This window comes from Morchella sextelata (genome assembly GCF_020137385.1).
Source record: "Morchella sextelata strain SCLS chromosome Unknown scls_1, whole genome shotgun sequence".
In the NCBI taxonomy this organism is placed as follows: Eukaryota; Fungi; Ascomycota; class Pezizomycetes; order Pezizales; family Morchellaceae; genus Morchella; species Morchella sextelata.
In genome coordinates this window covers 1,868,211-1,892,629 of record NW_025408616.1, presented here as the reverse complement: position 1 = coordinate 1,892,629, position 24,419 = coordinate 1,868,211, and the positions used below count along the sequence as shown (strand labels likewise).

Here is a 24,419-nt window from a genome sequence, read left to right as displayed (position 1 = left end):
AGTCTACAGGCTGACAGCTTGTGCCCTGAGGTCAGATGGAGTGGTGTGGTTCTAAATAATTAGGTGATCCATGCATGTGCATCTCATGCTCATGCCGGTCAAAAGATATTCCAGGTCTCCTCGGTTGCGGTAGAAAATCCCATGGGGAGGAATACTTAAACAGGTCTTTCCCTCATCCCAGGGCCTGGGGCTTTTATGGGATACAATTGCAATGAAATACACAGAGAGGCTCGTAATCGATATTTTTCTGCCATTGCAATTGCACCAGCCCGCGGACTGCAGATTTGGATGTGCCCTATCCGGCGCTCTAAAACCCTTTATTGCATTGTTGTCTAGATTAATAAATCCCAGGCTGGTGCGCGGGGAATTATATATTGTGCAACCGGAGATCGCGCGTGGAGCCGGGAATTAATTGTGCCTGGTAAAAGACCAAATTTGTATGAAATATATGGCGCTGAACGAATTGGGGGGAGTGTACGTGCATGCTCCCAAGCAGTGATATCATTTTTTTTCAGCGGGAACACCTAGACACAGAATCAGAGACAGAGGCTGATCTGATATATTGATAGCTGTCCTGATGGAAAACTACGTTAATGGGTACAATCAATTAATTGCTGAAGAAGTGACCCACGTCAATGGCAATCACAATTTGATGGACAGCAGAGACCACGATTACAGCACCAGTACAGGATTTTTTTCGAGATACAGACCAATATCTCCGGGAAGAATGGCAGACTTAATCGGTGTCGATTTCAACACCTTCTGCAGTTGTCGATCCTGGCTGTCAAAACCGATACTCATGCTATAGAAAACGCGTAAATTGAATACAACCTCCGGATCCTAGTGCACGATTAACCCTAATAAATCGTCCAAGGGGTGCCATTTCAAGAAATCACAAGGAATCGCAGGTGGATCGAGAGGGCACCCGGTGGACTCTCTATCTTGCATCCGCAATCAGGGAAGATCTGCGATTTTCATTATCCTCAGGCAGCGGTGCTCGAGGGCAACGACATGATATCTCAATATTATCACCTCTAGCTATATGCCCCTATAGCTAGTACAAAGACCGCGACTGCAGCTGTGTAGCGTACTATACCATTAGTTGAGCACATCTAGCGCCTGCCTAGAGAAGAGCCAGGTCACTTATCGCCGTCTCTGTTATGCCTAACTACATGTAGATTAAAATTGGGTCTATGGTCCCTGGAAGGCTGGAACCCTGTGGCAGTCAGTTCTTGGCACATTCGTTGACAAAAACTTTTTAAAAAATTACCCCGCCGAATTTGCCCCACCACTTCAAATACTGCTCGAAGCCCGATTATTTCCACCCTCAACAGCTGCTCTCTTTCGTCTCCGCTCGACTCCTTCTTCCGCTACCTTCACAAGTTTTCTTCTGTGGGGTATACGGGCCTGTGCCGTCAATAAAGAAAAAATGGACGAACAACGTCTCGTTCAGCTCTTGGAGCAAATTCTCACTCGTAATTTCCCTCAGCCGATTCCTATTACTTCTCATAAAAGTTTCCTCCTAAAAGGATCCATAAGCTAATAGAAACATTGCATGTATACAGCGGATACTAATATCGTCAAGAATGCGACAACAACCCTCCGCCGGGATTTCTACTCCAACCCCGAGTCGCTTCCGACCTTGATTCACATCCTGAAGGCTCATCCTAATCCTCAAGTCCGCCAAATGGCCGCTGTTGAGACCCGTAACTTGATCCCTCAATTTTGGGGTGTTAGGAACAATGCTCCGTCAAAAATTCCCGCAGAAATGAAGCCACAGCTTCGGGATTCGCTGCTTCAATCAACAATTGCTGAGCCCAACTCTCTAGTCAAACATTCCTCTGCTCGAGCTATCTCTGCCATTGCAAAGATTGATTTGTCGGTAGGCGAGTGGTTGGAGCTACCTGGATACCTGCTTGAGGCAGCGATGTCTCCTAAAGCAGAGGACCGTGAAGTTGGTGTTTACATCCTCTATACCCTCTTAGAAACCCTCGAGGATGCTGTAGCAGATAGGTGGAGGGACTTCCTCCAGCTTTTCAGCAGAACAATTGTCGACCAGGAGAGCATGGCTGTTCGTCTCAACACTCTCCTTGCACTCGGTAAAATGGCTGAGTCTCTCAACTCCGAAGATCATCCTGAGGGTGTTTCTGCGTTTAGAGATGTACTCCCTTCCATGGTCAACGTTTTGCGAGAGCTTGTTGCTTCGGGAGACGAGGAAAAGGCCAATCCCTCTTTTGAGGTCTTCCAGACACTGTTGATTGGAGATCCTGCACTCATCTCAACTCACTTCCGTGATCTGGTTCAATTTTTCTCGGAAATGGCTTCTTCGAAAGAAATTGACGATGACTTCAGATCGAAGGCCATCTCTTTCCTCATGTCTTGCCTGCGATACAAGAAAATGAAAATGCAAGGTCTACGGGTTGGGGAGGAGCTTACACTTCGCGCACTGGGAATTGTGACTGAGTTCAAAGAGATCGAGGACAGCGATGACATGACCCCGTCAAGATCAGCATTGGGACTCCTTGATTACCTCTCCGCATCTTTACCCCCCAGTCAAGTGGTTGTGCCATTGTTGAATGCTCTCCCGGGATACGTATCACATCAGGACCCAGACTACAGAAAGGCCGCAGTTTTAGCCCTGGGAATGTGTGTAGAAGGTGCCCCGGACTTTATCGCCACGCAAATCGAACACATCTTCCCAGTTGTTCTCACTCTTCTGGCCGACCCCGAATCTAGGGTGAGACAGGCGGCGCTACACACCATTGCCCAGTTGGCGGATGATCTCGCCGAAGATATGGGCAAGGAGCATGCTAGATTGATTCCAGCTCTCATTGCAATGCTTGATTCCAGTGACGGTTTAGATATTTGGAAGGCAGCTTGCAACGCTATCGATGCAGTGCTTGTTGGGATTGAGCAATCCGACGTCACATCATACCTCCCCCAGATAATGCCTAGATTATTCCGAATGTTTAGCCAGGAAGATCTTAAGCTCAAGGCGGCTGCTGTTGGTGGCATTGGCTCCACAGCTATGGCTGCCAAGGACAGTTTCACCGTATATTTCGTGGAAACTATGAATGCCCTGTCGCCCTATATCTCGGTCAAAGACTCAGAGGAGGAGCTTGATCTCAGAGGTGTTGTCGTCGATGCCATGGCTGCTATTGCGGAGTCGGTGGGCATGCAAGCTTTTTCTCCGTACGTAGAACCACTAATGCAATCCACTGAGGACGCATTGAATTTGGGACACCCGCGTCTGAGAGAAACAAGTTTCATGTTTTTTGCTACTATGGCAAAGGTCTATGGTGAAAACTTTGTTACCTTCCTTCCAAATGTTACACAGGCATTATTTTCGAGTCTGGAGCAAACTGAGACCGATATCGAGGCGGATATCGAGGGACTTTTTGCTGGAAATATCACCAGTGTTGGTGCTGAAGGCACTCAGAGAGCATCTCTGGGATCCGATATTAACGCCGAAATTGCCGACATTGAAGTTGAGGATGACGAAGATGACGAAGCGCTTTGGGACGATTTCACTGCTGTTAGTGCTGTAGCTTTGGAGAAAGAAGTTGCCGCTGAAGTCATTGGAGATGTTTTGAGTCATTGCAAAGAAGGATACCTCCAGTACCTCGAAAAAACTGTTGAGCTCCTTGCTGAAAAAGCCCAACATCCGTATGAGGGTGTCCGCAAGGCAAGCATCAGTACACTATGGAGAGCCTATGCTACCCTTTGGCAAGTCATGGAGAACCAGGGAATGGCAAAGTGGCAGCCTGGACTGCCGTTGAAGGTGCAACCATCACCAGAATTGCAGAAGCTTGGGACTGTTGTCATCACATGTACAATCGTGAACTGGAAGAACGAGACTGATAGGCAAGCACCCCCTTCCCCCCTAAAAATATTTCATACCAATTCTTAAAAAAGTTATTATGAAAGCCTTCTCTTTTGAAAACTGAATTTCTGGCAAGAGCGCGCTAGCTAATGGAAACTTCTAGGGGCACCGTGACTGATATCTGTCGCAACATTGCAGAGACCCTCAAGCTATGCGGGCCTGCTTTCCTTGCCGACTCAGCAAACTTAGTCGAGCTCGCTACCCAACTTGTATTGATCCTCAAAAAACAACACCCCTGCCAGTTGGACGATGACGAGGAAGACGATTTACCAGAACTCCAAGAATCTTCTGAATATGATTGGCATTTGATTGATACGGCCATGGACGTGATCCTGGGTCTCGCCACGGCTCTTGGTACCCAATTCAACGAGATGTGGGAAATTGTCGGAAGCCATCTCATCAAATTTGCCTCATCTTCAGAAGCAATTGAACGATCAACTAGTGTAGGTGTGATTGCCGATTGTATCAAGTATATGGAAGAAGGGTGCACTCCTAGGACCGAAGTAAGTGATATCTGCTCTAAAAACGTGTATCAAATATTCTAACATCTCAACAATAGCAATTGTTGAAAATCCTCATGCACAAGCTTTCGGACGCAGACCCAGAAACGAGGTCAAATGCCGCCTACGCCATGGGATTATTGTGTATCAAATCCCAAAACACCCAGTTAATCACCAGTAACTACAGCACTATTCTTCGCAAACTAGAACCTCTTTTGCAAGATCAGAGTTACAGGATGCTTGATAATGCTTGTGGTTGCGTTTCAAGAATGATCATGGCTCACCCCAACAATGTGCCCTTGAGCGAGGTCCTTCCGGTGATTGCCAATGTGCTTCCTTTGAAGGAAGACTACGAAGAGAATGAACCTATCTATACTATGCTTGTAAAACTTTGTAAGGGATTTCCTGGATACCACTACTGGCTACTTTGACTAATTCTTTTTCTGTGTAATAGACCAAGAAAGAAACCAGATTGTTGGTAGCATGACTGGACAGTTCGTTCCCATCATCGCTTCAGTACTGTCACCCCCTGACGAACAAGTAAATCCGGAGACTCGTCAAAAGCTTGTCCAATTGGTTCAATTTCTTTATAACGAAGATCAAAACCTCATCCGTGGTTATGATAACCTGGTTTCCATTGCTACTGGGGCCAATTAACGGTAGAGGTAATCTGTAGAAGGTTCAATGAGATGGGTGTCTATTGGGCGGGAAATTTGCTTTCTGTTTCGTTTTTTCTTCTTCTTCGTATAGATAGATTTGGGAGAGGAAGTGGGAGGGGGTTATTTGCATTGGCGATTTTTCCTGGTATTCAGGGTTTCTTTTAAGCGGGTCCAATTCCTTGCTGATCCTATTTTACATTCTCATATCCTCTTCAAGTCCCACCGCGGGGGGGGGGTAAAAAACAGAATGTCCCCCTTTTCACTAAGGACTAAAATGTTTGCTATCTTTGGGTCATGTCTGATTTTGCTTTTTGTAACTTTCGTTGGATGGTACGGAGTAATTAATTCGATCCTTCAATGGATTGAGAAACTCTACGGATGCACCAAATTTCATATCTTGCTTACAAGTGCTGCATGTGACGATATCTAGTACATTTCAAAAGAATTTCTCTACCACTGGATCTCTTCAACGAACATCGCCTCTCACAAAGGAGATGCTCAATGGGATATTAGCCAGCTGATGGACATACCCGGGAACCACCTACTTGTACTCTTAAGTCTTTGAGTTGTGTTGGGTGATAGAAATTCTCAGGCCTCATAATATATATTCACGTATGTATTATGTACTGGGTCTCTATAAATACATGTGGTTGTAATTCAACGATTATATTTCCCAACAGCAGTGCCAGAAGAGAAATTGTATGATCGATCAGAATACGTACATACCTGTATGTAATGTATTGGTTTTTAAAATCACGAGCCATGGCAGAAAGCTACATGTATGTAGGCCCGAGATAAACAATCTCTCAGACCTTTCATTACGTACAGAGTTCTAAACTCTATGCGGTCTATGAGATACCTCGATCGAGTTGTCTCGATGTGTACTGAGAGAAAAAAATTCCATTATCTAGAGCACAAATACATGTAGTAGCTCAAAATCCTAGGGTTTGTAAACTTAGAATATCCAGTGGTTATTGTTTTCATTTTCTTGCCACATCATGCACACTCACCCAAGATTTTAAGTCTCAACCTACACTTATATTATATTGATACATGTATTTATAAATTCTATTGTATCATACTGCTTGATCCAACCTTATTGAGATATATACATAACATCCGAAATCCTTACGTATTTCATGTGTGTCCCGAGCGGTAAGTACGAACATTGTCTATTATCAAGGGCTAAAAAAAGAGACTAAAGTGTAGTATACCGAGTAGTCGTAGGCTGCAGCCGTTATGGTTCCGTAGACCGAGTGATCTCATATGTAGGCGAGTTTACTTCTAACACCGACACCACAACCCTTCTTGATACTTTCTCACACGACAAGATACCCACATATAAAATCCCACGATGTCCACCCATAACCAGAACAGGCGGCCCTTCAACCCAGCACTTCTTCCTTTTTTCAGCCCTCAGGCTATTCTCCAAGAACTTTCGGAGTGCAGGAAGAGCTTTCTTCTGCGGCTTCCAGCTGCCTACCTCCAAACCTCCAACAGCTCCCAAAAAAACAACCTTATTGGCAATATTTCTATCGGCATGGAGCTCGAGATGATTATTGTCAATCTTACTCAAGCGACCTTGAGTCAGCTGGCTATGGAGGAGGCAACTATCTTTGAAGTTGTCAGAGACGCCATGAACGCAGCATCGATCCAGACAGATGTCTGGACCCAGTTTACTGGGAGCTACCCGAACCGTAAACGGTTCATTGTCACTGACGAAAAGTCGGTCAGTAACATTATTTATGATGAGGACATGGGGGAGGAAATTCCAGGATACGCTGTCGAAATTTGCACACCAATCCTTCGTAATCGATCGTGGAAATACATCATCCCCACGGTGATGGAGCATCTCGGGGCAAGTTTCGATTGCCGCTTCAACTTCACGACTGGCCTCCATGTCCATGTTGGATACGGAGAAGGTTGGGGTCTGGACCACCTCAAAAAAATAGCAAAGGCCATTGTGATTTTCGAGTCCTCGATAGACAAATACCATCCCGCCCACCGCCAGGCGGAAAAAAACTGGTGTCTCTCCAGCAACCGCCATGGCGACAATCTCTCCAGCTACACCAAGCTCGAAGCTATCGAGCTTCTCGAAAACACTCTCACACAGCATGAGCTCCTCAACCTCATCGGCCCCCACAAGTTTTTCAAGTACAATTTGAATGCGGTCAAGACCCATGGAACCGTGGAGTTTAGGCAGGGAGACGCAGCAGTCACTGGAGAAATGGCGGTTGATTGGATCGACAGAGTGGTCAGGTTTGTGGGGAGGGCCATAACCACTGACCACTCCTCGTTCCAAGGATTTGCAAGGTCGGAGGACCCAAGGCGCTCCTGCTCGAAGAAGATCTTTGAGGAGTTTGGGGTGCCTTGGGTCGAGAAGAGGAGAATTAAGCCGAGAAAGATTCCTATGCGAGCCAGGCTCGATATGAAGCGAAGAAGGGTGTTCTTTGGAAGTAAGAACTGGTAGTCCTTTTTCTTTTTTCTTTCGACTTGTTTTATCCGCTTTTCTTTGAAAAGTAGAGCCAATGCCTTCTGTGTCTGTATACACAGTGTAGATCTATCCGCATAGTATAGATCTGTGAGCGTAGTGTAGAATGAAATAAAAATTGTAAACTTTAAGCTCCTCTATGGGAATCAAACTACCTTTGGTGATTCTTTATTTCTCTATCAAAATGGTAGCCTTTTAGTCTATACCTATATTAACTAATAGTCAACCAGCTCCAAAAGAAAACACCGAATGGGTCCGGAAACAAGACTAGGCCCATGTATCACTTGATTAACTCGAAAAACTAGGGCAGCAGAGTGCGTGGTAATTACGCGAGACGTCCAGTTTTGTACCACCGCACGTAGCACCAACCGAATCAAACAGGCACTCTATCCTTAAGCTTGCCATGCGTTTGATATGTACCATGGTAGCGGAACTATTTCTGTTTCTAACTGAGGCTATATATGTAGTACAAAGTGATCTTGACAATATAATCAATGTTTGCTCTAAGTGAGGCCAAACTTACTCACGTGAGGGGAAATATTACGTACTTGATGATCGTATCCCGCACATACATGTAGTCCTAATCCAGGGTGTGGGGCGTGGTGCCGCCCATACATACATGTATGAAATCAGCAACCAACTTGCATGTAGTTTCAGAGTGCTCCGAGTGATGGTTGGTGAAACAGGAATGACGAGTGATTATCTATGAATGAATACCTTTCGTCTACTTCAGTTATAAATGAACCTTCCTTGTGAGAAGACAGCTACACATATATGCAGATATATGACAGTAACTAATAGACACGCATATAAGTACTAACGTACTAATCATTAGAGCTACACGAAACTATATGTGCATGTACTGCATTAATAACTAATACATGTAATGCCGGATGAAGCTGTGATATGAATTAGAAGGCTAGGAAGATCTCAAGCACATGTATTAAGTACATTTGGGCTCATAAACTTTGAACCTCAAGCTTGCCTCGTTACGCAAGTATGGGATATGGGAATACCTGTACTTTATGTTCGACAAACACGTGACCATAGGTTTTCGAGTGATAACTTGTGAACATGACTTCTTGCTGTTAGTAATTTGGAAACAAAAATTAAGAAATCACAAGGATACATCGTCACCATAACTACATGTAGTACCCAGATTAAGTTATTGTTTTCAAATTATGACAGAAATCTTTGCATAGACTCATGCATGAGTCTGATAGTTCGAATATCTTTTAACTATTTGCGTACTCCTCAATTTCGCGCCTCGCCTGGTACGTTGGTATACATGATTTAATACACCTTATAAGCCGCATAGTAATCGTTAGGAACATTATTGTTCCCCTTCTTCCCCTTGTATACTTCGTCCTTGCAGCCATCCTCACCGTAGAGAACAAAGGTATCCGCCAACAACGAAGTGTCGAAAAATACTGAAGTGATCTCAGAGCCCGTCTTTTTGAATTTCGTACACCCAGAGTTGGTATGGCCTTTAAGCTTTACAGTAGCCCCGTCGGCGTAGTTTACGTCCATATGCCAGCCAGTGCTGGCGACGATCGTAGAAAGCATAAAGACAATGAATAAGAACATTGTGGTGATTGAGCCGAACATTTTGACTGGCATGTGGGTTAGCTTGGCTTGGAGTTTGTAGAGTCGGGACATGGAATTAATAACCTTTAAAGTATTTGAATTTGCAAAAAGAAGTATGAGTTGGTACTGAATAAAAGGCTTGTCTGCGCATTCATCTCATCAGATATATATATGGATTGAGGATAAATATTGAATCATGGATATTATTCCTTACCAAGCTGTACTCTAAAGGCTGAGGATCGAATATACTTCGAGAATGAAATAAAACACGGTCAAATCGAAAATGGATGCCTTATATCCAATATTTCGTGGCAAAAGATATCAATATCAAAGAGGCGCAAAATCGTTACGCCATTCTGTAATATCACCCCAATCTCGGGCCGGGCGCGGAGTCCTAACTTAACGCCATCGGCTGTGGAGCGCGCTAAATATATGGTGGCGGTTGCGGGTCTTTAAAAGAGGTTCGATCAAATATTGCGTAATGAGAGAGTTCTAGGCCGGAGGTTCAGACGAGAGTTTGGTTTCACAAGTTGAAGAGGTTTCATCATTTCGGAACAGATATGTATACGTATCTAGAGTACGTACTTGATGTGATCCGATAAGAAAGATGAAGCGGGGATCTTATCAAGATCTCGGCCTTGCTCGCAAAGCGAGTGAGTTTGGGCGAGGACAGCAAGGCTTTACGGTTGCCTACGGTTGCCTACGGTTACGTTCCTTCACCACAAAATAGCTCGTTGACTTTTCAACTAGCCCGTCGGCTTTTCAACAATTTCTTCTGAATCTATTGCTAGCGCTAGTGTCCATAGCTTTCGAGTCAAGATTTCTAATCGTCTAATGGCTTGGCTACATACATGTATTCAAAACGGCCGGGTAACACTTGTACCTTGTTGTCCAGGTCCAGGTTCTTCTTGTAGGCCGTGCGGGGCAATATTTTCTGGTAGAATCTCGTTCAAGGTCGAAAATTTGTGCAGTTGACTGGCGTATTTTATTCTTTCTCAAATAGCAAGATGTCGTTGCCAAAAACCTACTCAGGTATATTTCTTCAACTATAACCGAAAATCCCTATATTGCGTGTACTTACTTGCCATAACGAAGATCCTGTTAGGATAGCTGTGATTGGCGGTACCGGAATATCACATCTTGAGCACGAAGGCTTCACCGTGAGTTATTTCTCTCCCCACCCTCCCTCATTTTATAACCGTCGAAATCAATGCAATAACTGACTGTTCCTATTAGGCTGTTGCGTCGCTAGAGATCGACACTCCGTATGGAAAGCCGTCCTCCCCGATCACGATCTTACAAACATCTACCGGAGCCCCCATTGCTTTCCTCTCCCGACACGGTCTCCACCATGAACTTACACCCACAGAAGTTCCCAACCGTGCCAACATTGCCGCCCTACGCTCCATCGGTGTCAGGTCTGTGATCGCATTTTCTGCCGTCGGTAGTTTGCAGGAAGAGATCAAGCCCAGAGACTTTGTCATCCCGTCACAAATTATCGATCGTACGAAGGGAATCAGAGATTTTACTTTCTTTGAGAAGGGTGTTGTAGGACATGTTGGTTTCGCTGATCCGTTCGATGCTGCCCTTTCGAGGGTTATCGAAAGGGTTGCCAGCAACGGTGTTCTCGAAGGAACAGATGTCAAGCTTCATAGCGACAAACTTTTGATTTGTATGGGTATTGATCACCAGAGAATTTTGAACCCTTTAGGTGTGAATTCTTGATACTGATTTAGCAAAATAGAGGGCCCTCAATTCAGTACTAGGGCGGAGAGCAACCTCTACAGATCATGGGGCGGAGATGTGATTAACATGTAAGTGAAATCGCTTATGAGATGAGATATATATGTTGATTCGTAACTAATTTATCCCCCAGGTCAGCTCTTCCAGAATCAAAGCTTGCCCGCGAGGCTGAGCTTGCTTACTGCATGATCTGCATGTCAACTGATTATGATTGCTGGAGTTTGCCCCCATCCCCATCTCCATTTCCAATTAGGACTACCACTGATAAGTTTGCTTTTGATCATAGAGGTCGGCGAAGAGGCCGTTACTGTCGAGACAGTTATGGGTAATATGCACGCTAATGGTGCCAATGCAAAACGTCTTGTCGCCGCTGTTCTTCAGGAGTTGGTCAAGGAGGAGCACCAGGACCTTGTCAACGCCAAACATGTGGAAGGTTCCTCAAAGTTCGCGTGCTGCACTGCACCGGCTGGGAGAGGTGCGGAGACGGTGAAGAAATTGGAATGGTTGATGCCCGGATACTTTTCTTAAATAGTGCAGGCGGTAGTTTGTTTCTATTTTCCTATAGCTTGTCTAGATACCCAAGGGCACAACAATATATACCGACAAAATGAAGGTTTTGACGACTTAGCTCCCAAGCGGACCAAATGTTGGGGACAAAGGACCGCTTGTAAACTAACAAGTTCGACTCTTACTTGGGTGCCACACAGGCCTGATAGCCTAAGAGATACACTCAGAGCCTGCTTGGGAGCGGGCAGTTACAAAAAAAAAAAAAACGGAGAACCTTGGGACAGTGTTTAAAAATGATGCGCCGTTTAGTGCCCGGCTTGACCAGTTCCTTCTCGCCGCCTGCCCACGATATGCATCTATCTTTCCCCTACCATCTACCTATCCATCTAGTTCATGCTCAGCTTTATTCGACAACCGCTCCGCCTCCATAGAAGCTATCAATCTTAGTGAGACCTATTTGGGAGCGGGCCACTATAGGAAAACGGAAATCTTTTAAAAAGGCTTTTTGAAATGATGTATACTGTTTGGGAATAGTGGAGCTGTCAAGGTTAATAACATTTATGGTTGTCTTCTAGATCCATGGACCTACACAGAATAGCCTACTAAACGCAACTCATTTTCTCGGAACGGCAATTCATTCCGGACAGCTCCTTAACGGGCCCTGAATTTCTTATTAATGCCGAAGACCTACTGTCTTCGCCACCGGTAGACTCAATTTATGAAGCCGCTTGCTTTACACATTGTGATAGGAGGACTTCAAACATCAGCCCGGTGCTAAGACCTCATAGCAATTAACCATGACGTTCACGGAAGTGCAGAATACCAAAAGGAAAGTGGGAGGGGCATTGCAATATTGAGTGCCTGCCAAAACAGACCATTTATGCATTAAGCTAATTAAATATTGTGATTAGATGTGTCTTGATTAATTCTCTCTTTACCATGTCTGTATGCGTCTTGTAGAGTACTCTTGTTATAGCGGTTTTCTATCACTTGAAGGATCTACCCAGAGAGGTCGGTGTTCGGTTGATATCCTTCCAGTGCCCAACATCCGGGATCTGCGGGGTATATATCGATGCCCCCAAAATGCCAGGACTTGTCGTCTGGGATGTTGAGGTCTCGAGTAGGTATTCTACTTATCTGAAACATACCTACCGAATTTGTATTTATGGTACCACCCGACCGGGTGGGTTGCAGGGGTTTGACACCGGGGAAACCAACGCTAGCTCGGGTACCTGAGCCGAGAACCTTGGCTATTGCTTGTCCTAGGGACAATGCTTGTGTAGTACTGTATTTTAAGTGCAGGTGTTTGACGGTCCTGCACTATCAAGCCTAATGGGTATCTTCGGTGATATTAGTTTTCATGGTATACTGGTGAAACAATTCGGCCCTTCAATTTACTAGCTAAAACTCACCAAGATACGGAAAGTTAATTTCGATAGCCGTGACCGATTTTATATGTAAGTTCAGGGTCGAAGGTTCTTGTAAATTAGGCTTTTTATTAACCAACAAACGCATTCTTTTTGATTTCTTGTCCATCACTCGGGTTAATTTCCAAAATCTTATAACTATCTCTCTTAAGTTCCATCTATTCTACAGACGGTTCGAGGCTATGAAAACTTCAATCCTTCAATATGCTGCTCTCCTGGCAGTTACCTCATTACCCGCCTCATGGGCATGGCTTCCCCCCGTCGACAAGATACGCGGTGTCAATCTCGGCGGTCTTTTTGTCATCGAGCCTTGGATGCAGGCAACGTCCTGGAGCACCATCGGGTGCTCAGCATACAAGAGTGAGTTCGACTGTGTCATGAATCTTGGCCAGGAGGCTGCAAATACGGCGTTTCAAAAACATTGGGATACCTTCATCACCCAGGACGATATCACTCAGATTGCGGGGTTGGGTCTGAATACTATCCGAATCCCACTTGGATACTGGATAAAGGAGGACCTTGTTTACTCCGATAGTGAACATTTCCCCCAGGGCGGATTCACCTACCTTGAGAGGGTCTGCGGGTGGGCGAAGGATGCGGGGCTCTATATCATCCTCGACCTTCATGGTGCCCCAGGCGCTCAACAAGCCGATCAGCCGTTCACTGGGCAGTATGCGTCGACCCCTGGATTCTATGTCGACTATCAGTATGAGCGTGCCTACAAGTGGCTCGAGTGGATGACGAATGTAACACACACCAACTCTAATTTCGACACCGTATATGCCATTGAAGTTGTCAATGAACCTCTTCAGACTGCCAGCTCGGTCACGACAATGATAGATACATACTACCCGACTGCCATGAGTAGGATCAACTCCATGGAGGAGGAGCTTGGTGTGGCTACTTCTAAAAAGCTTCACGTTCAGATGATGAACCAAAAATGGGGGTCCGGGAACCCGACAAAAGCGCTCACGGATGAAACCTATGCATATTATGATGACCATCACTACGTTAAATGGACCTCTGGCGTCACTGCTACGCGCGACGCCTATATGCAACATTCTTGCACAAATGATCGTGGTGGAAATACTCCAGTCGTTGTTGGTGAATGGAGTTTGAGCCCAGCAGATGAAGATGGCAGTGAGTTCAGCATTGATGCTTCCGATGCTGTTTCATGGTACAGCAAATGGTGGGCGGCACAGACCATTAGCTACGAGAAACAGGCGGGATGGATCTTTTGGTCGTGGAAGGTTGAAAAAATTGGTGGCAGGATAGACTGGAGATGGGGCTACCAGCAGGCCGTTGCGGCGGGTGTCATTCCAAGTGATGCTTCAGAGGGAGCCAAGTCTACAGTTTGTGACGGGTATTAAGATATGTCTCTTTTGTAGATAATGTATTTTAGAGGGTTTTAAGTAGTTTTAAACAGGGTTACTACGTCGACGTCCCTACACAAACGCCACACGAAATTAGAACCGATTGAAGTTATTTAACATGTTGGCAATCCTCGAGTGATGACACATGATCGTTATGTTGTATCATTCGCTTAATATGTAGCTCAAAGATCTGAACCCAGGTTTCGAGCGGTCGCATTGGTTAGTAGATCATTACATGTAACTAATACACATACTTCGGCTATTGAAAATCAAGCCGGGTGATATTTCAATATACCTACGTTAAGCAGATGTACAATAGGTACTTAGGAAGGCCAACTAGAAATCTTTATGATTCCTTGGAGCCTACATGTATGTGTTACCTACGAGAAAGTACGTTATTTCCGACACATATGATGGATGTATGGAAGGGTATGAATTGAAGTTGAGGTTGAAGTTGCAGCGTTGGCTCAGCAGTAAACCTAACCCCGCCATCTAACTACACTCTGCAGGCCATCGTGACTTATCTTTGAGAGGCCTGCATATACTTTACGTGGGGTATCAATTACTCGGCCGAGGGGTCTTTCCGCGGCGCGGGATCCTTCCGTCACTGGACAGTAGAGCCTCTTGCATGAACCACATCAGTACAACCCTATTATTTCTCACCCCCACTTGCTGAGAAATCAATTTGTAGATTTTTAATGGCTTATCAAGCAACAACCATTGCGTGACAACACAATCATCACGCTGTACCCCTCATATTTTGTCACGCAGGAAAATGCTTAGCTATTCTGATACCGAGCCGCACGGAATTCTCGAGTTGACGATAGATACAAGTCGCGATAGAACACAGCTTGTTTCGATGGTTCTTTCTAATTTAGTGAGATTATGAGGTTCTCCAAGCTTACGTGTGTAGTCTTTGATGCCTACCTATTTGGGCTGCTGAAGTACTGGAGCACAGGCAGTCTGAGACAGGCACATTTCCGAGCCAAGAATAGTCCTTTTTTGCACTTTATGGTACCTCAGGTAATTCAAACGGATTACTATGACCAAACATAGTGCTGACCCGAGAATGTGCTTATTTTACCCCGGATGAATAGCAAGGAATACGTACTCTACATGTGGGTGATCTGCCGGTATCGCGGCATCTTCAGTAATATCACACGTAGTATTTAAAATCCAAAGGTAGCATTTGTAAATGCTTCGAAATCGTGAATATCGCGATATCAATGGTTGTTGATGTTACATGTGAAGAATTGCCTCATATTTCGTGATTCTTGCATGCGGGACACAGAGTAATTCGCATATCGTTGACTATAAAAGGTTAGGTAAGGTAATATTCAGAAGTATATATATTCACCACTTCTTCCTCTCTTTCTGTCTCATCACCATCACTCACATCTTCACCTTACTACATCATCAGTAAACAATCTCCCCAACCTTATTCAAGCCTCTAAAACATTACAATCTTCGAAATGTCTCCCATTAAGAACGTCATCCAAGTCGGTGTAAGTACACACTTCTTATCAATTTCGATCTCTCTCTCGGAATTTCCCTCGTCTATAAATCGGTGTTTAGTAGTAGACGAGCGGAATATAAACAAAGACTTAAAAGATATCTAACGTCTTCTAGGCCGCCGGTAACCTTGGCCCCGCCGTCCTCAACGCACTCAAAGCAAACCCCGACTTCAACGTCACAGCTCTTAGTCGCAAAGATTCAAAAAATCCACCCAGCGGAGTTAATGTTGTAACAGCAGACTATTCATCGCATGAAGACCTTGTCTCGGCACTCAAAGGACAAGATGCCGTTGTCTCAACTGTCGGTGCCACAGGTCTTAATGATCAAATCAAACTCATCGATGCTGCCATCGAAGCAGGTGTAAAGTACTTCATACCCAGCGAGTTTGGAGGTGATATTTCAAACGAGAAGACCCGGACGCTGGCTGTATTTCGTGGAAAGGTTGCTGTACGGGAGTATCTTGAGAAGAAATCTTCAGAGGGCAAGATCAACTACATTATTATCAACAACGGGCCTTTCTTTGACTGGGGTATGTATTCGCGCGCCCCAATGCTCTTTGGTCACGATTAACGTGAAAATCAAATCAATAGGCCTGAAAGTTGGTTTCCTTGGCTTCAACACCGCCGAGAAGAAGGCCACCCTCTACGACGGTGGTTCTGTCCCTTTCAGCACCACTACCCTGGCCTCTACTGGTAAATCAGTCGCAGTTGCGCTATCAAAGCCCGATGTGTTCAAGAACCGTGTTCTCTATATTCACTCCGCTGTCACCACCCAGCGTAGCCTCCTAGGCTATTTCGAGAAACATACTGGTGTTAAGTGGACAATTGAGGAGAAGAGCACAGCCGATGTCGAGAAGGAGACCAACGCCAAGCTTGCCCAGGGAGATTTCAGCACCATCTGGAAGCTGATCTACAGGAGTCTGTGGGGTGAAGGATACGGTGGAAAGTTCGAGAATGTTAACAACGAGGAATTGGGAATCAAGGTATTGAGCGAGGAGGAAATTGAAGAGCTTGTCAAGGGAACTTTGTAGTTTTAGATGGGCTGTGGGGCTGTTGCTTGTGTTATGTAATTTAGTGGTTGCGCTAAATGACTACAAGAATGTTGCTATGAAGAACAAGCAAATGTTTCAAGAAGGGTGCATCCATGTACCAAGGCGATGTACATCGTGATTGGGCAGGGTATGCTAATTAGAATTCAAAAGTTGAACAAACCCGCTGGCTAGGGGCAGAAGTATTGCATCATATACTATCACTCGCTTGACCGGCTCATGATCATACCTTGCATGCAGGCAGCTACAACTACTAGTACTGTCTATCCCCCGAAAGAAGAACCCGGGTTTCGTTCAAAGTAGTTACATACTTAGTACGTAAATAAAGAGAAGTGATATAAGAGGTTTATCCAAAAGTGACTTTGTTCACCAAGTACATAATGCCCTGAACGAAGTGATCATGATCGAAGGGCATGGGGCCGGGGGTAAGAGCTTATCGCTCTCTGATTGGCTACTCCACGTGGATCAACAGCCTCAACCTAAAATAAAGTATCAATCTTCCAAATATTATAATCGGATCAGTAATATGAGGCTGCGTAACTGCCCCTCCTTATAAGTGAGGAGGCACTTATTAAAAACTAACTCAGGGCCTTCGTTCCCCGGCCGCGGGCCCCGTAAGATAAGGTCACGTCAGAGTCTGGGGGCGTCGTGCCGAGTATTAAGAGTATATGAGTATTGATTGCGTGGTTGCAATTGGTTTATTCATCAATTACGTATTATAGATGGCTTTGTCGATAGACGCCACCAGCTTTGTAAATCTCTGATTGGTATCTTTGGCACTTTTATTTTAGAAATGGCAATTGTAATCTAATGGCATGGGCCAATCTCCAATCTCAACACTTCTAGGCTCACAGTACTTATCGGATCTTCTCAAGGTTACGGTCCGCGTGGTATTTAAGAAAGCTCTTCGCTCATGATTACCTTATCGATTCCCGAAAGGAGGGTATTGTGACATATTGAGGCATTGTTTTACTTGTATATTCCTCGTAAACGAGTTGTGTAGTAGTATATGTACATTATACCATAGCTATAGAGCCGAATTGCTAGCGATATTCCATAAATGATTACTGCTTATAGAGCTATTATAAATTGATGGAGGTAGCTGGTGGAAGTGTATATGCAATGGAGTTGAAGAAACGGTAACATAGCGAACACAAGCATAATGATCTATACATATCTAATAAGTATATAGATATACCGATATGCAATGTGTTATTTAAAGGTTTTGATTGGCCAGGTTTGAGGGGTTTTCTTTTTCTCTATCAAATATGTTTGAGTCAGCCAGTAGATATTGGTTCCAACATACCTTGAGTCAACCAAATAGTATATCAGATATGTGCACAGGGCATCTTGGGGTTTCAGTGATCTTAAGCGTTGGTAAACTGATATTGTTTAAGCCATAACAGTTCCTACTCCGGCCAAAGGCCGGAAAATGCTTGTACCAGCTACATGTATAGGTTACATATCTGTTTAAAACTACATGTATGTTCTAGACAACAGGAAATCCGCCCTCCTACGTATACTTAACACAACCATCTAGGGAAATTACTACATGTAGCTGCACACAGCTACGAAAGGTTTAAGCATAAAAGTACACATATATGCATTGGATAACCTAGACGAACGTTCGCCCAAAGATACCAAAAGTCCCCCGCATATAAGGTTCACTCTCACGACCACTCTCTGAAGAACTCCAGGATTCTCGGTGTCGCAATGACCAGATCGTCCCCTGTCTGCTCTGTCCCCGGCCACTTGTGCGCCAAATCAGTCTCATTGTAGGCCACCAAAACTCTCTTTCCATCAGTCTCCCCGCAAGTCCAAACATCCTTCCAAACCAATCCATCCTTTAGGATCTCCCTAGTATCAGGTGCTTTACTACAACCATCACGAGAAGCTTTATCTTCGAGCCAGCTCCTGATGCTAGGTAGCGCGCCACCCTTCCCTGTACCTCCGTAATATGGGATCTTTATGTGAAACAGATTAGTGAACTATCATTCATGGGCTATGCCGAGAGTTGGAAAACCCACAGTAGTATCGTTCATCCCATGAAAGTCCATAATCGGCACATGCGCCCTCTCCGTAGTAGGATTACAAGGTATTCTAGTGCCAGGGTAAAAGGCCCCTGAAACAACCGCGAAAGCGGTGATTCGAAGCGACATTGCAGAGTCGCATGTTAGTAATCCTACGAAACCTCCACCGTTGGATTTTCCGGAGGCATAGAGGCGATCAGTGTCTATGCATAGCATGGACTCGAGATGGTCCAAGAGGTCGCTGGTAAAGGAGACATCGTCAACCCCGGCAGCAGAGTAAGAGGCGCCTTGCCAGGAATTCTGGGCTAGGTTAGCTTAGATTTAGAGGGTGAGCATTGTACGAGCAACACATACATCAACTCCATTTGGATATACAACGACAAACTCAGTATTCCATTTTTCCAATGAAAATTCTGATATTCTTTCTTGATCATCCGCTGTTCTTGTATTCCCGTGGTACGAGAGTATCAATGGCGCCGCAGTGCTGGATTCGTAGCTGCTTGGAATGTATAATTTGTAAGTTCTTTCAATACCTCCGGATGTGATTGAGAACTGCTGGCTTGCACCCCCCGGGGTTGAGTTTGTTGGAAGGGCAGCTCCACATCCTGCTGATTTCGTAGCAGCAATGAGATTGGAGGAGAGGAGGACCAAAAAAGAAGTTAATTGAAGTAAGGAGAGCATTTTTACTGAGATGTAGACTCACTGTTGAACTTGGGAATTTGTGGGGCTTATATACCTCCAGCAGACTCGGATGCCGTGTGCCGAAGTGACTCTTACCAGTATTTGTTATGATTAGACGTGAAGATCGTTGACCGAGATGATTTCATTTAGTAGAGCTACAGATGTATGCAAGCGACGTCACACGAACGATTATTACTATTTTAGCAGGTAATATCAGTATAGGGGTAACGAATGGGAAGGCTCGAGCACCTGGTGAGTGATAGTTGGTGAACCTAGACTTATTTGAATGTTACATCATTAATTGTATGCGTAATCCTGGATTTAAAGTAATCTCTGTTCTTTTATACCCTGAAGAACTGCATATATTGTGAAAACTAGACGCACTATTATCTTGATTTATGCACTGAAACAACGAATGTAGGTATTTAAATGGCTATTTGAAAAAACAACTGCGCATATCACGGTCGGATCTCACAGGTAATCTTACATAACGATAAATTGAGATCGAAACAAAAACAGAAAGGAAAAACAAACAAGAAATAGGCCCCAGAGTCCTTATCCGAGGATTTGATTTAAATGGGATATCTATGAGAAATCTTCTGGAGTATCTGCGCGGCTTCGGTATTCGCGGGGATTTGACCAATTCTGGGGGGGTTAGTTTCTAACATCCTAAGTGATCAACTCTCATGGTAGAGCTCTCATCACACAACTCACCTTTTAAACTGCTTACTTGTTGGCCCTACCACAGATAACTACTGCTAGGCCCTAGTAGACCTAGCACTATGGTATCTATCCGCAAACTCTTGCAGTGGGTCTATCACTTCCACCCCGGGGCCGCTATTCTCAGGCCTACCCCACAACTTCTTATCCAGCCCCCTCTCCTTGATCAGTGCTGTAATCCTAGCCATCTCACTCTCGGCCTTTTCATTCCACTTATTTATTTTATTTAATTCCTTCTCCATCTCCCTTGCCTCCTTTGGGCTAGTGGTATGATCCGGGTTTACGGTAGCAGCAGCGTCCTTCACAAGAATTGGAAAACATGCCCAACTCCATGGCGGCTCGTTGAGTATGCTGACAGTATTCTCCCAACTGTCATGTCGGCTAGGAGAAATGATTATCTGCTTCCGAAGCATTGATGTGACACCTTCAGGGATTGAAGTCCAAGCCCACTCTTTCCGGTGGTGTTCATAAAGCTTGATGCGATCTTCTATTTCCACCTCTCCATCCTCCGAGTTCGTTTGCTTTTGAGGTGGCAAAAGATCAAATTCTCTGCAAAACAATTCAAACAGTGCCTTGTCACGTGAGTCGCGGAATATGTTGTATCGCGGTTGAAGATGTAAGTTCTATGCAAGAGAAAAAGGTCTTAGTCACACATGTGCCCAGAATCAAAGCCGATCCCACACGATGTATATTATAAACACATTATGATTAGGATAGATAAAGAGCTATTTTAATGCCCTACCTCTGTTTGTAAACGCTGCTGCAAAAGTTTCATGCGTACAATTTCCAGCACCGGCATTGCAGGTCGCCTATCGCGACCTGGTTCAAGGAAGTGCGCCAGAGTATTTATGAGAGTGGGAGGTTGGGTAAGTCCATTGGCAATAAGAGCACGGTGGAGATGATTTCTTTTAGCCAGACGGGATCTTTCGCGTGCGGCTTTACGCTCAAGACTTTTCGAGATGCGGTCCGCAAGAAAGGGTTCAATATCATTGCCAATTCCGACATGAATCCGCGTTGCAAGCTCACGAACCTCAGGTTCTAGGAAAAGAGTCGTCATTCCATTGACACCATAGTATTGTCCGCGGCGAATGCGTGGAGTGAAAAGATCTTGTTTCTTCAAATGATATCTAGGAAGTATCAGCCGGCGAGTATAATTCCTGATGTACGGAAAAGGAGGAAGACCTTTTCATAGCGTCTGTCATGGTAATTTTTTCATCCCACTCTTGCTTATCACAAACCTTACAGCAAGCTAGAGAGTTTGCCATAGTAGCACGGCGTGTAGTCTTTCTGCCACAAAATTCACAGTGACACCATACATGACGCAATAAACGCTGCCTGGCGGTTGGCCTTGCGATAGGCACGGGGCCAGATGTATTCACAAGGCGGGTAGTGAGGATGTGGGAGCTGTAGGTTTCGACAAGACCATTAAGGTTTTTGCAAACGGCTGATAGGGCTAGGTAAGGATGATGAGAATCCCGTGTTCCTGCATAGAGGTAGGAGAGGATATTGTAGGAGACATCGAGAGGAAGTGATTCAAGAGTCGGCCGAGACATGCAGACTATAGCGATGATGCCAGTACTGTAGCTAGATAAAGATAAAAGAGAGCTGTTGAGAGCTAAGAGCTACGGGGAGGGGTGATGTGAGCTGCAGGGTGGCCCACAGTACTGCATGTATTTGCCAGGGCTCTTACTCTTAGACAGGCGTTGCAACGGGGCGATTTTTCACTGAACGCCTAAGTAAAGCACCTCCCATATCTAAGGGTCCGGGTAACTAGCGCCAAGGCCTGTATGTCTCTCATAATAAAGGGGTTGTACAGTGTTTTCTGGGTCAATGGCGAACCCGAGTTAATGGAGATATGACCAAACAAGCCAGCCCGGTGTTACCACCGCAAAGAAACGCGTTGCAATCTGGTGCCGTGTGAAACTGAGAAATCGGTCATTGGCATACAAATTTGGTTGTGAATAAATTTGGTTGTACGTGATTACATGTAGGCCTAGGTCTGACGGTGCTGGGCCTGGTAACAGTGACATTGAGCCTATGACTTTGTGAGGGGATTTACCCTTCATTTTTAGCTGAGAGCTGACTACCCTTTCTTATAGAGATTGTGCTAAGAGTTCGTTTGTTGGACTCATAGTTAATTAATCTCCCTTTATAAGGATTTACTATATCGATTAATTCTTACAGCCGAATCCCTTCGGCAAGCTCTGAGATTGGCCAATGCAAATGCAATCAGTCAGTACCCATCTATCATTTTTATTTTTCGTTCTGACCTTTTATATTATAGGAGATACATGTAGTATATACTTAAGCCTCACTAATTGATACCGCCCGCTAATAAATTGGGGCGCTCTTGGCATATAGATACATGTAGCCAAGACCTCATTAGGTAACCTCACTTGCCTGGTTACAAGACTCCCGGCCTGCGAGGTTAGAGGGTTTATGTTAGGGATAGAGCGATTAGGCCTTGAGGTACCTATGTATACTCGCTCACCTGGTGACGGCGGATCCGACATATCTGATGCTCGTATTTGGCCTTGGCGTCACAAAGTCAACTCTACTAAACGTATGCCCATCAGACTGGATCCGCCTTCTCCCCGTGAGCGGGTCAAAGAGAACGGACGATGGTGATTTTGTAAATAGCAAAATATATGTATATAAATTTATCGACATCTTGCGAAAACTAGGATTCAGTCATGAAAATACAGAACATAAGGATGTAGCTTTTCTCATATCGATTTTTGAATATTAGAGCTTTTCATCACATCATTCCTTTCTAGAATCTCGCTAGGCGTCATCGCTTGTCATTAGCGCTCTCCACAATCCTTATCATCCAGGGGGTCAAAGCTTATTACCCCGCGTTCCACTGATTCCCTCGGCAATTAGCGGCCCTATCCGAGCCTCTAAAGAACGCATCGTGGTTAAGCACGACAGAGAACGTGCACCGCTCAGATTTTTGCGGGAAGAACAGGATTCTCAGTAGTTGCCTGCTCTGCCTGGCATCATTTTTTGTTATAAAAGCCCCAGTCTCCCGCCCGACTTTGTACACTTTGTGTGTTTGGTTTTGTTCTTGTAAAGAGCTTCACCTCTACATAGTGCACTGCCACCGGAACCGGATGAGCTCGGGATTATGTAATCAACTGGGATTACATGTAACCCCGAGTCATTATCGTTGGATTCCCACGCCACTACCGAATTCCGGTCACTGCTTCAAGCCTTCGGCCAAGCTCGCCTGAACTCGGTGAGCTCCCAATTGCGGTTTTCATCTTCTCGAAAACGAATATTTGCCGGTATGAAGGTATGAAGGTGAATTGAAGGTTTAGTTAAGTACGGTACTGTAGGTTTTTAAAAATACATGCATACATACATGAAAGCTTTTTGGGATGCTCCTTTAAATGAAACAGCGGGGAATCACTCGGTTAAGATATTGCTCTTATATTACTTTCTCCAGTGTTGTACTTCAGCCGAGAGGGAGAGGTAGAACTTGGAAAGTGGTATCATGCACGTACGTACACAGCTTATCCATAGCTACGATCGACATGTTCAGCGCTCAATATACAGAACTCGTGTGACCCTACAGTACGCAAGAAACCCCTCATCCTCAACATCATGCCAATCCTATATCTGCTAGTAATATATCGAGGGGCCGGCTGTTTGTGTTCTCCATCCGCCCCTCCTCTCCTGCTTGCTCTTTGCGTCTCGACACAACTCGTAGTCGCAGCATCAGCTCAACGTTCTTGATCTCAACTTTGACCTCAACGACTCAACAGTTGGTTGCTACCGCAACAAAGCACAAAGCTGAAAGGATTGGGCCCCGGAGAAAGAGAAAAAAGCAAAGATATCATCACTCTTGTTCCGTGTTCGGTTCGTATACCGGGTTGGTCTCTTTTTTTTACCGAGGGTCCAGACAGAGCTGACGGAACCGGCTAACTTTAGGACAGTTCCTACCTTCAGTCCGTAGATTATCCGATTGACGGTTCTCGGGCAATTCTCAATTCTGGTATGTTGTTATATTTTTCCGTCTTCTTCCGTCTCTCTTTCCGTCTCCCCTCCCTCCTTGTTTGTCCCTCTTCCTTTCAAATAAGCCCTCTCCATCCTCTTCACCAATTAGATTCTTTGTTAGATCTACTATTGGGTCCCAAGTTCTTATTCACGCATATCCTTAAATTATATCTATATCGCTCTTCACTTTATCCGATATAAATCCTCTGAACCTCCTCCATATCAGATATCCCCTTCACTCCCTCAGGATTCGCCT

The 24,419-nt window shown here is 44.9% G+C and overlaps 9 protein-coding genes across 9 annotated transcripts; 6 read left to right on the top strand and 3 right to left on the bottom strand.

Moving 5' to 3' along the window:
* Nucleotides 1–1,429: 1,429 nt before the first annotated feature.
* On the top strand, nt 1,430–5,040 carry H6S33_000473 (uncharacterized protein; the record flags this gene model as incomplete). The annotated part of the gene is made up of 5 exons (XM_044831854.1): nt 1,430–1,475; nt 1,566–3,864; nt 3,987–4,386; nt 4,443–4,776; nt 4,838–5,040. 5 exons carry the CDS (start codon nt 1,430–1,432, stop codon nt 5,038–5,040), a joined length of 3,282 nt encoding a protein of 1,093 aa, XP_044700032.1.
* A 1,356-nt stretch (nt 5,041–6,396) lies between these two features.
* On the top strand, nt 6,397–7,512 carry H6S33_000472 (uncharacterized protein; the record flags this gene model as incomplete). Its single annotated transcript, XM_044831853.1, has 1 exon — nt 6,397–7,512. One exon carries the CDS (start codon nt 6,397–6,399, stop codon nt 7,510–7,512), a length of 1,116 nt encoding a protein of 371 aa, XP_044700031.1.
* Nucleotides 7,513–8,826: 1,314 nt separating this feature from the next.
* Nucleotides 8,827–9,120, bottom strand: H6S33_000471 (uncharacterized protein; the record flags this gene model as incomplete). The annotated part of the gene is made up of 1 exon (XM_044831852.1): nt 8,827–9,120. One exon carries the CDS (start codon nt 9,118–9,120, stop codon nt 8,827–8,829), a length of 294 nt encoding a protein of 97 aa, XP_044700030.1.
* A 1,007-nt stretch (nt 9,121–10,127) lies between these two features.
* On the top strand, nt 10,128–11,391 carry H6S33_000470 (uncharacterized protein; the record flags this gene model as incomplete). Its single annotated transcript, XM_044831851.1, has 6 exons — nt 10,128–10,152; nt 10,216–10,280; nt 10,357–10,798; nt 10,865–10,934; nt 10,997–11,082; nt 11,150–11,391. 6 exons carry the CDS (start codon nt 10,128–10,130, stop codon nt 11,389–11,391), a joined length of 930 nt encoding a protein of 309 aa, XP_044700029.1.
* A 1,588-nt stretch (nt 11,392–12,979) lies between these two features.
* Nucleotides 12,980–14,167, top strand: H6S33_000469 (uncharacterized protein; the record flags this gene model as incomplete). Its single annotated transcript, XM_044831849.1, has 1 exon — nt 12,980–14,167. One exon carries the CDS (start codon nt 12,980–12,982, stop codon nt 14,165–14,167), a length of 1,188 nt encoding a protein of 395 aa, XP_044700028.1.
* Nucleotides 14,168–15,642: 1,475 nt separating this feature from the next.
* H6S33_000468 (uncharacterized protein) lies at nt 15,643–16,715 on the top strand (the record flags this gene model as incomplete). The annotated part of the gene is made up of 3 exons (XM_044831848.1): nt 15,643–15,675; nt 15,800–16,214; nt 16,276–16,715. 3 exons carry the CDS (start codon nt 15,643–15,645, stop codon nt 16,713–16,715), a joined length of 888 nt encoding a protein of 295 aa, XP_044700027.1.
* A 1,688-nt stretch (nt 16,716–18,403) lies between these two features.
* On the bottom strand, nt 18,404–19,444 carry H6S33_000467 (uncharacterized protein; the record flags this gene model as incomplete). Its single annotated transcript, XM_044831847.1, has 3 exons — nt 18,404–18,697; nt 18,761–19,063; nt 19,118–19,444. 3 exons carry the CDS (start codon nt 19,442–19,444, stop codon nt 18,404–18,406), a joined length of 924 nt encoding a protein of 307 aa, XP_044700026.1.
* Nucleotides 19,445–20,016: 572 nt separating this feature from the next.
* H6S33_000466 (uncharacterized protein) lies at nt 20,017–21,221 on the bottom strand (the record flags this gene model as incomplete). The annotated part of the gene is made up of 4 exons (XM_044831846.1): nt 20,017–20,089; nt 20,159–20,183; nt 20,298–20,787; nt 20,907–21,221. The coding sequence occupies 4 exons, from the start codon at nt 21,219–21,221 to the stop codon at nt 20,017–20,019; spliced, it is 903 nt and encodes a 300-aa protein (XP_044700025.1).
* A 2,232-nt stretch (nt 21,222–23,453) lies between these two features.
* On the top strand, nt 23,454–24,135 carry H6S33_000465 (uncharacterized protein; the record flags this gene model as incomplete). The annotated part of the gene is made up of 4 exons (XM_044831845.1): nt 23,454–23,459; nt 23,626–23,666; nt 23,742–24,025; nt 24,098–24,135. The coding sequence occupies 4 exons, from the start codon at nt 23,454–23,456 to the stop codon at nt 24,133–24,135; spliced, it is 369 nt and encodes a 122-aa protein (XP_044700024.1).
* Nucleotides 24,136–24,419: the final 284 nt, after the last annotated feature.